The sequence below is a fragment of the Nannospalax galili genome, unplaced genomic scaffold (genome assembly GCF_000622305.1).
Source record: "Nannospalax galili isolate Female #2095 unplaced genomic scaffold, S.galili_v1.0 scaffold788, whole genome shotgun sequence".
NCBI lineage: Eukaryota > Metazoa > Chordata > Mammalia > Rodentia > Spalacidae > Nannospalax > Nannospalax galili.
In genome coordinates, this window is record NW_008359996.1 from 2,216,247 (window position 1) to 2,226,847 (window position 10,601).

General features: G+C 46.8%; 1 protein-coding gene across 1 annotated transcript; it reads left to right on the plus strand.

The window, feature by feature from the left end:
• Nupr1 (nuclear protein 1, transcriptional regulator) lies at positions 1–1,515 on the plus strand. The gene is made up of 3 exons (XM_008823986.3): positions 1–236; positions 596–739; positions 1,194–1,515. Exons 1-2 carry the CDS (start codon positions 125–127, stop codon positions 724–726), a joined length of 243 nt encoding a protein of 80 aa, XP_008822208.1. The 5' UTR covers positions 1–124; the 3' UTR covers positions 727–739; positions 1,194–1,515.
• The last annotated feature ends 9,086 nt before the right edge of the window (positions 1,516–10,601 follow it).

The following is a 10,601-nucleotide window of genomic DNA, read 5'->3' on the forward strand; positions in this document are numbered from 1 at the left end:
AGGGCCAGACCAGCCTGTGGAGACAGCCTTATAAGTAGGGTTGAGGGAACTGGCTAAGGACAGACAGTTGTTCCGGAAAACAAACAAAACTTTTGGAGAAGCCAGAGAAAGCAGGCCAGGCACAATGGCTACCTTGCCCCCAGCAGCCAGCCCCTTCCCACAGCCCCTAAGCCTGGAGGAGGAAGATGTCATCCTGGATACGTATGACCTGTACAGCTTGGCCCATCCTTACCTGGGTAAGGCCGGTGCCTCTGCTCCCTGGTCAGCCCTTCCACTTCCCACCTTCCTCAGAAGTCCGTCCTTGGACTTCTCCCCACCCCTTGCCTTCTCTAGCCAACCTGTTCCCTTGGCCCCCCAAGTCACCTCCTTCTAGTCCCTCATCCACTGAGCTGTCTTATTCAAACTTGGGACCTTAAACATCTGAGCATCTCTCATTCTCTTTAGGGGGACCCAGCTAGCGGGGTGGAGTGCTCCAAACTTACATGGTGGCTGCCCTCTCGCCTGTCTTTCTTACCTCGACACAATGCCCCCCAGCTTGAACCATTCCTTTGCCATTCCTCAGTCCTCCCTCCTCTACTAACTCCTGTCCCATCAGCAGGCAGAGGCCGGAAAGGTCGCACCAAGAGAGAAGCTGCTGGCAACACCAACCGCCCCAGCCCTGGTGGACATGAGAGGAAACTGCTGACCAAGTTCCAGAACTCGGAGAAGAAAAAAGCCTGGTGCTGAGACAGAGCTATAGGTAAGGAATCAAGAGCAAGCTAGCCAGTGGAAGCAACTGATGGGAAGCCAGGGATCAAAAGGTTTTCCTGGGCCAGTGAGATGGCTCAGTGGGTAAAGGCACTCCCTTTCAAGCCTGACTACCTATGTTTGATTTCTGGGACCCACTTGGTGGAAGGCTGACCGCTGACCTCCACAAGGGTGCAGGGGCACACACACAAATAAATAAACAAATTAAAATTCTTTTAGAGCTGTCCTCTACACTTAGAATCAAATGAGAGATATATTTGACTCTGAGTTCCCCAGTGAGCGGAGCAAAAACTGAACATAGAGCCTTTCCAATTGGGGGTTGAAAAGGTGAAACTGAGGCCAGAGAAAGTCAAGTACTTCTCTGAGGTTATAGAAAAATCAATAGAGAGAGCCAGAATGCAAAGCCAGGTCTGTGTCTTTTCATCTGCTTTCCCTCCTCTCCACAGATGAGGCCAGATCACGGAAGCTAAACCCAACGATGGAAACAGGACACCACACTCAGCAATAGACAGCACCATGGAGAAATTGGGACCTGGGGCAGGATGCAGGCCTGCTTGCCTCCCACCCCATCCTCAGCACTCACCCCACCTGAGTGAGGCTCTGAGAGGGGGCACTAAAAAAGTACCTCCAAGTCCAGCAAAAGGACTGGTTAGGAGCAAGAAGCAGGGGATGGACAGGCAGAGCCAGGAAGGCACCCCAAAAAGAAACGCAGGAGAATCCAGACACCAGGGTGGCAGCCGCAATAAACAGTCCAGCTGCTGCAGCTTTCCTGTGTGTGTCTTTGTTTGGGTGTGTTTCCACCTACGTGTGTTGGCTCCTGCGTGAACCAATGACTGTGCTTATGGTATGTTTGCATTAGTGTGTCTGGAACAGAAATCTTGTTCCTGTTGGGGTGGAAGCTGTGAGCAGTCTCTCGCTGTTGCCTTTTTGTAGGGCGTGTGTATGATTTTTGCTGCCTGTTTCCATTGTCTCTTCTGGGGGAAATTGCTCTTTTTCTTTGCAGTGCTGCCCATGAGACAAACCACAGTCACTTCCTACCCCATGAGGAGGCCATGCTCATAAAACTGCTTCTGAGGTACTGGCAAGATGGCTTAGCAGTTAAGAGTATCTACTCTTGCAAGGGGCCCAGACTGGGTTCCCAGCACCCATACAGCAGCTAATAACCATCCTTAACTCCAGTTCAAAGGGATCTGACACCCTCTTGTGGCCTCTGCACGTATTGCTGCACAACACAGGTGCACTTATGCAGGCAAAATACTCAAGACACATAAAAATAAGCAAATAAAGTTTTTCGGTCTTTTTGGGACAGGGACTCCCTTTAAACCCCAGTTGACCTGGAACTGCCTTTGTAGACCAGGTTGGCCTTGAATTCATGGAGATCCAACTGCTTCTGCCTCCCAAGTGCTAGAATTAAAGGCATGCACCACTTTGCACGGCTAAAAAGGTTTTATAATTAGAAGGCCTAGTGGCAAATGTCTTTAGTCCCAGCACTCAGGTGGCAGAGACAGATGGAGCTCTGTGAGATTGAGGCCAGCTTGGTAAACATATTGAGTTCTAAGTCAGCTGGGGCTACAGGGAGACCCTGTCTCAAAAATATTTTTAAAAAATTATTTTAAAAACCCCTGCATTGGGACTGGAGAGATGGCTCAGGGGTTAACAGCACCGGCTGCTCTTACAGAGGACCTGGGTTCAATTCCCATCACCTACATGGCAGCTAACACTGTAACTCCAGTTCCAGGGGATCCAACTCCCTCTTATGACCTCCATGGGCATTGCACAACACAAGTGCACTTACATGCATGCAGGCAATGCACTCATACACATAGAAAATAAATAAAAATAAATAAAATAAGTTTTAAAAACCATGCCTTTTGAAAGAAGTGTTACTATTAATGCATCTGCAGAATGGAAAAAAAAATTTAAAGACCCGATATTTAAAACATGGAGGGATTTGTCCTAAAGTTACTCAGTGCTCAGCTTCAAGTATGTGTACCAAACAGGCTTCCAGGATGAGTGCTGGGAGGTGAGCCAGGGGAGAAATTTCTCAAGTGTGGTCAGTCTCAGGACCAAGTTCCAGAAGCTTGTGGGGCAAATACTGTGTGTGGAAGCATGTGGGGCATGGTGGGAGCTGCGCGTATATGTTGGCTGAGGTATGAGTTGGAGTTGCTTAATGAGACTCAGACAAAACAGCACGATAGAAAGTTATCTCAGCTGGATGTGGTGACATACGCCATTAGGCCCAGCACTTGGGAGGCAGAGGCAGGCGAATCTTTGTGAGATCAAGGCCAGCCTGGTTTCCATAGTGACTTCTAGGCCAGCTGGGGCTACAGGGAGACCCTGTCTCAAAACAAAAAAGGAGGAGGAGGAAGAGGAGGAGAAAGTTGTTGTTTATCTCTCATATAACAGCAGCTCTGAAGGTAAATATTCCTAGTTAAAAAGACACCTCTGTCATACTGGGGATTTCTGCTACTTTTAGCTCCATACTTAATACATGGCTTCCACGCTGAGGCCCAAGAATAGCTGCTCTAGTACCTGCCATTACACTGGCATCTCAGCCTGTGGAGACGAAGGTAAAAAATGAGACTTGAGGAAGCCACACATCTTTTTTTTTCCTCCTTTTTGAGAGAGGGAGTTTGTTGCCCAGGCTGGTCTCAAACTCCTGGACACAAGTGATTCTCGACTCAGCTGAGTGCTGGGATTACAAGTTCAGGCCACTGCACCCAGCATTCCTATTCATTAAGGGTGTGATGACATCGAAAAGCAGAACACATTGCATCTGCTCACAATGTAGTCACATCTATCACCAACTTGAAGAGAAGCTGGGGATGTCATATTTAGCTGCTCAAGCTTATGGGGACAGAGTTTTACTAAAGGAAGCGAAAGAATGAACACACAAACAATCGAGCAAGAGACAGTGCCCACCTTCAGACCCAGCCCAAGCGGGGACAGGGAGCCCCGGTTCTGACCAAGCAGGACCTTTGGCCTTTCCTCCACATACATATTTGCCAAGCTTAGAGCCCATTGTGCTTATTTATGGACAGAGACCAGGGCACCTACTGATTCAATGACTGCCCACAGCGTGCTGTGACCAGCTGGAACTCTTGGGGGCTATCTCCTGCTACCTTCCAAGCAACAACAGAGTTGGCATGTGGAGGGGGCGAGGAAGGGGCAAGGAGGGGGTGAGGAGAACGCTAAAATCGTCAGGCTTTCTTTAAAGATGTCTCTTTCGCCTAACTTGATCCAGACATCTGTCCTGGAACAAGCCTCTGTTTTTTTGGTCCTGTCTGTCTGAGATGCTTTTGATGGCACCCAACTTGTAAGGCTGAGCTAAACACCCTGTCTTCAGAGCCTTCCCTGACTCTGTCTCCCAACTGTCTCCTGACCCCCAACTTAGGAGGCCTCTTCTCTGGGATCCCACTCCAGCCTGAGGTCTCGAAGGTGTTTTGGCAGGTGAATCCTTCCAGTTTTCCATTTCCAACTTCTCTTTCCACGTAAATTATTCCTTGTTTCCATGTTTGCTAGTTGCCTATTATTGTACCAGGGCAGGGCTGAAGCACAGACTAACTGTAAAGAGGAACAAATGTGCCACTGTCGGCTCTACCCAGGGGGCAGATGATAACAGGCCCACTGGGCAATGCGCTGGCAGCCCCACACATCTGGATGTTGGCTTTAGAAACTGTAACAACAGCTCCCATGTCTTGAACTCCTGCCCTGGGATCTTTTATTTACTTGCAGAGTTTGTTGTGTATTAGGGATCAAATGCAGGGCTAAGATGTTAGTCTACTACCAGCACCCCCACCGATAGTTTTGGGTTTTTTTGGGGGGGGGAGTTACTCCATTTAATCCTTACAGTAAACCCAATAGGACATATTATTATTGTTGCCATTTTTCAAACCAGAACTCCAAGTTTCAGAGAAGTTATACTTAACTCTGTAAATATATACTATACTATAATAAGTATACTATACTCTGTAATTTCCCCAAAGTCACACAGCCTCAACCTGTGGGACATGGGACTTAGGTCTGTCTGATTTTTAAACCCTAAACTTTTTCCTCTGCCTGAGAAGAGTCACAGCAAGGAGAAATCTGAGAGTGTAGTGAATTATTCCTCTGAGCTGGGGTTTCCACACTCATCAAAGGGTGACCACAGCCTCTCTCTGTTGAAGTCAAAACAAGGGCCAGAAGCACCTTGTCCCTAGCCTCTATGGCCATTCCTAGCTACTAGGTCTTTTGACACCTCCTCACTCGTGGCCTCTGATTGGCAGTGCCCAGCCTCACCTGTCTCTGGCACAGCCTCTACCTGGGAGACCTTTCCAGGCTGTTTCCAGGAGCTGTCACAGCAATTCTTGGAACCGCAGACCTTTGGATCAGGAAGGATCCTGGGCGGAACCCCTCTGCTATCTCCACCCCTCTCCTCCATTCCTTTTCTTTCTCTTCTCCTGGTTGCATGTGATTCCTGTACCCTCAATTTGGGGGGTTTGTCTTGCGAACTGGAGAAATCATGGACTTTTTTCCCCTCGGGGGCTTCCAGAAACGTCTCTTGGAGGTTTCCACAATTGAAAGGATTTCTAGTCCCTTGTGGTTTATGTTTTCGGTTTTCCTTCAACCACCCCTTTCTCAAAAGCCAGTTCATATATAAACATACATACATTCATATATACATATATATATATATTAATCTCAGGATGACCCCAAGTTAATTTTCAGCCAGCACTCAAAGAGAATACTAATAATAGTCATTTTGGTAGTCAGCACAGCTTACGGTGTATCTAGGTCCCCAGCTTCCCCGTCACTGTTCTTGCTATTTCTGCCGTGTGGGCACTCCCTCCATGTTGTGTTGACTTAGCATTGAAAAATTACCCCTTTATCTTTTTGACTCAAATGTATTTAAAAAGGAAACTACATAACACCCTAAATAGAAGACATAGATAGCCAAGCATCATAACTAGAAATTAACTTCAGGGTGACTTGCAACTGTAATTCCAGGCCTTGGGAGGCAGAGGCAGGCAGAGGCAGGCAGATCTCTGTGAGTGCAAGACCAGTGTGGTCTACATAGCAAGTTCCATACCAGCCAGGCCTACATAGTGAGACCCTATCTCAAAAAACAAAAGTTCATTCATGTGTGCTTTCCTATAATGTACCAAGACTCACAAGTGTCCACACAGTGTGATGTGGTAATAAAAAAACTGTATATTTGATGTTGTCTGTATATAGTCTCCAATTTACAATGGTTCAGTTTATTTTTTTTATCTACTTTACAGAGGCGTAAAAGTCATACACAGTCAATAGAAAGTGCACTTTGTTTTGAGACAGGGTTTCTTGTAGCCCAGGATGGCCTTGAACATGATATGAGGATAACCTTGAACTTCTTTATTTTTGTTTATTTTTTTGAGACAAGGTCTCCCTGTAGCTACAGCTGGCCTAGAACTCATTTTGTAGACCAGGCTGGCCTCAAACTTACAGAGATCTGCCTACCTCTGCCTCCTGAGTGCTGGGATTAAAGGCATTTATACCTCAAACTTGCCTTGAACTTCTTTATTTATTGTTATTGTTGTTGTTATTATTATTATTTATTGTGTGTATGTGTGATGTGTGTGCATTGATGCACGTGCCATGACATGTGTAAGGAAGTCAAAGGACAATATTATGGAGTTGGTTCTCTCCCTCCACTTGGGTTTCAGGGATCAACCCTGGTTTCAAGGACTGAGCAGCAAGTGCCTTTTAAACCTGCTGAGCCATCTCACTGTCCCACTTTGGATGCTGATCTATGCTGGAATTAAAGGCATATACCACCATGCCCCCCATATTTTTATTGCATTTATTTGTTTGTTTTGTGTGTGAGGAGGGTACACATACGACAATGTGCATATGGAGGTCAGAGGACAACTTGTGAGAGTCTGTTCAACTCAGGTCTTCAGCGTGGCAGCAAGTGCCCTAACCCTCAGAGCAATTTCACTGGCTCTATTTCTTTTTTAACCAACCAGGAGCATTTAATAAAAAAAAATAAGCAAGTTATCCAAAAGCCGACCTGGAGAGCAGTCTCCCCAAAGGAGGCGGCACCTGGCTTCACCAGTTGACGTTTGGTTTTGCTTTGAAGGCACAGCAGCTCCCCTGGTCCTACTGGGAAACATTTGGCCCAGACTAAGAGCAGCACCCCAATGAAGCTGGGCCCCCACAAAGCCCCAAACACATGAGCAGGCAGTGGACACCTGAGACACAAGGTCTGAGAGAAGCAAGGGGAGCCAGAGTGGGCCAGGGAGGCCCAGCCCTCATCTGCACCCCATCCAGGGGAGCTTGCAAGCAGCTGAGGCCCTGACTCTCCCCCCAGCCCCCTAGTAGTTATGGGGTGAGGTGGGGGAGGAATGGCTCTCCCAACCCTCTTGGGGGGAGGAGTTGGGGAGGACACTGGCTCTATTTTTAAATTTTTATGTATTTATTTATTTTTGACACAGGATGTCCTGTGATAAACACCATGACCAAAGTAACTTATGGAGGAGCCTATTTCATCTTACACTTCCAGGTCACAGTTCATCACTGAGGGAAGTCAGGGCAGAACTCATGCAGGAACAGAGGCAGGGACTACAGAGGAGCCTACTTATGGCTTGCTCCCTCTGGCTCATGTTCAGTCAGCTTTCTTATACAGACCAGACTCACTTGCCTAAAGATGTAATACCCACAATGTGCATCAAGAAAATGCCCCCTAGATATGCCCACAGGTCAATCTGATGCAGGAAATTCCTCAAGTGAAGTTCCCTCTTCCCTGGTAACTATAGTTTGTATCAAGTTGACAATAAAACTGACTAGTACATAGGAGTTTACTGTGTAGCCCAGGCTGGCCTAAACTCATGATCCTCCTGCCTCGCCCTTCCAAGTGCTCATATTGTAGGTGTGATGCCACCCTCTACTCCTACATTTCCTGTTTATAATATTTTTGATTGACAGTGGTTGTAAGCTGAGAAGCACCTGCACCTATTACAAGAACTGACATGCAGTGTGTGCACTGCACTCACTGCTTTTCTCTATGTCGTTGCACAGTTCTTACACCAGATCCACACCAAGAAGATGCTACAGGGACTGGAGAGATGGTTCAGCGGTTAAGAGCACTGGCTGCTCCTCCAGAGGGCCTGGGTTCAGTTCCCAGCACCCACATGGTGGCTAAGAACCATCTGTAACTCCAGTTTCAGGGGATCTGGTGCCCTCTTCTGGCCTCTTCGGGAGCTGCATGCATGTGGTGCCCTCACATACATGCAGGCTTATACACATTTATTCCTTTTTAAAAGAAGTTCTACAATTCTTTGTGGATGACAATAGTTGGTCCTGTGATTTTTAACTTTAATTTTGTCATTACACAAAGTTAATGTAGACTCCACAGGATAGAGGCCCAGTCCCACTGGACTGCCACCATGAGAGATTCCAATCTAAAACTCAGGCCTCCTGTACTTCTGACCCACTCAGATAGGGAAGGACCACCACAAGGGGACGGTGAGGCAAATAAACTCTGGGCCCTGTGAGATAGTCGTACAATGTGTGTTCTGCCTTCATCCTTGTACCCTACCAACAGTTTTGTCTTAAGACATGAAATTGCCACCAGGGAAGAATGCTTACAAACCAGAAGCCCCTTATGATCACTCAAGCTAAAATTAGTGAAGTTAGAGATAGCTACACAAGTGACAAAGACTAGGGAAATTGTTACTGAGGAAAACTTTGTCCTATTGTCCCATAAAATGCCCTTGGTAAACCCCCCAAATCAACTCAGATTCAGACACTCTGTCAGAACAAAACCACAGATCATAGCCTCTGTGTGTGTGTGTGTGTGTGTGTGTGTGTGTGTGTGTGTGTATTGAACCCAGAGCCTTGGCTCACATGAGTGTTTGTATTACCACTGAGCTGCACCTCTGACCCCCTGACCCCCAACGTTTCTTCTTCTTTTTTTTTTCGTCTTTTTTTGAGAGAGGGTCTCATTGTAGCCCCAGCTGGCCTGGAACTCACTATGTAGAGCAGGCTGGTCTCACGTGCACCACACATCTGGCTCCCCACATTTCATCTTAATTAACCTACAAAATCATTGATTTTGGAGGTCACACATCTAGGCACTACATTACTGACTTCCCATTAGCTTTGACAGCATCTCTGGCCTGTGGCCTATGATAACATTTGCTGAGGTTACTTTGCAGAAGCTTGAAGGTTGCTTTGTGGGAGCCCTGCCATAGCTTAAGCCTCTAAATTGACCAAAAAATGGAAAAAGAGGCTTGACTTCTGTATTAGTTACTTTTCTGTTGCTGAGAAAAAAATCACCATGACTGAGGCAATTTATAGAAGGTTCCAGAGGCAGAAGAGTCCATCAAGACAGGGGGACATGGCAGCAGAGGTGGCCAGAGCAGAAAGCTGAGAGCCTACATCTTCAAACATGAGCAGGAAGCAGAGAGAGAAACTTGAATGTGGCAAGGCTATGAACTCTCAAAGTCTACCCCCAGAGATGTGCTTCTCCAGCAAGCCCACATCTGCTAAACCTCCAAAGCAGCGCCAGCCACTGGAGCCTAGTGTTCAAATACTTGGGGCCTATGTCTCCTTCACTGCCTCAGACTTTGAAATTCTACTTAGCTCTGTAGAGAAATGTTTAGTCCAAGACTATAACACAGGGTGAACTTGGCCTATTTCCCACTGGATTGATGCCTTTAGCTCTTTTAGTTTTTAAATTTTATGTGTATGAGTGTGTTGCCTGCATATATTAAGTGCACCCGTGTCATGCAATGCCTGAGGAGGTCAGTAAAGGGTGGTGTCATATCCCCTGGAACTGGAGTAATAAACAGTTGCTAGCCACAATGTAGGTGCTAGGATTTGAACTCAGGTCCTCTGCAAGAGCAGCCAATGCTCTCAACCACGGAGCCATCTCTCTAACCTCCCACCCCACACACACACTTGGGCTTTTTCAGGAGCTGAAGAACCTACAGTCCCTCAGGTCCTAAGGTCCTAAGGTCCAAGCCAAACCATGAGGCTCAAACAGTTATGCAAGAGGATGACATTAAAGCAAGTACAGTAGTACATGCCTCAGATAAGAGAATCAGGAATTCAAGGACAGCCTTGGCTATATAGTAAGCACGAGGCCAGCCTGAGCAGTGTGAGAGCCTTTCAAGAGGAAGAAAGAAAAGGGGCTAGAGAGATGGCTCAGCAGTTAGGAGTGCTGAGTTCAGTTCCCAGCAACCATGTTGGACAGCTCACAACTGCCTGTAACTCTGGCTCCGGGAGAACCAATGCCATCTTCTGGCTTCTACAGGCATCCACATACACATGGCATACACATACGCACACACGCACGCACACATAAATAAAAATTTTTTTAAATCTTTAGCCAGGTATAGTAGTGGTGCACACCTTTAATTCCAACACTCAGGAAGCAGAGGCAGGTGGATCTCTAGGAGATCAAGACCAGCCTGGTCTACATATGGAGTTCCAGGCCATCTGGGGTTGGGTGGAGACCCTGTCTCAAAAAAACAAACAAAAAATCTTTAGACAAGAAGGAAGGAAGGAAGGAAGGAAGGAAGGAAGGAAGGAAGGAGGGAAATTCCAACAAGCAGAGGCAGGTGGATCTCTAGGAGATCAAGACCAGCCTGGTCTACATATGGAGTTCCAGGCCATCTGGGGTTGGGTGGAGACCCTGTCTCAAAAAAACAAACAAAAAATCTTTAGACATTAGACAAGCCTCAATGTACTAAATCAGAAACGTTTTTAAAAAATATTTTATTTTTATTTTTTTAAAAAATACAGCTGGAGCTGAGCATGGGCACATGCCTTTAATCCCAGTACTCAGAAGGCAGAGGCAGGTGAATCTCTGTGAGATGGAGGCGTGTAGGCCC

Coding starts and splice junctions, on each gene's coding strand:
- Nupr1 (XM_008823986.3), top strand. CDS start 125: ATGGCTACCTTGCCCCCAGCAGCCAGCCCCTTCCCACAGCCCCTAAGC. Junction 237..595: donor CTTGGCCCATCCTTACCTGG/GTAAGGCCGGTG, acceptor CTGTCCCATCAG/CAGGCAGAGGCCGGAAAGGT.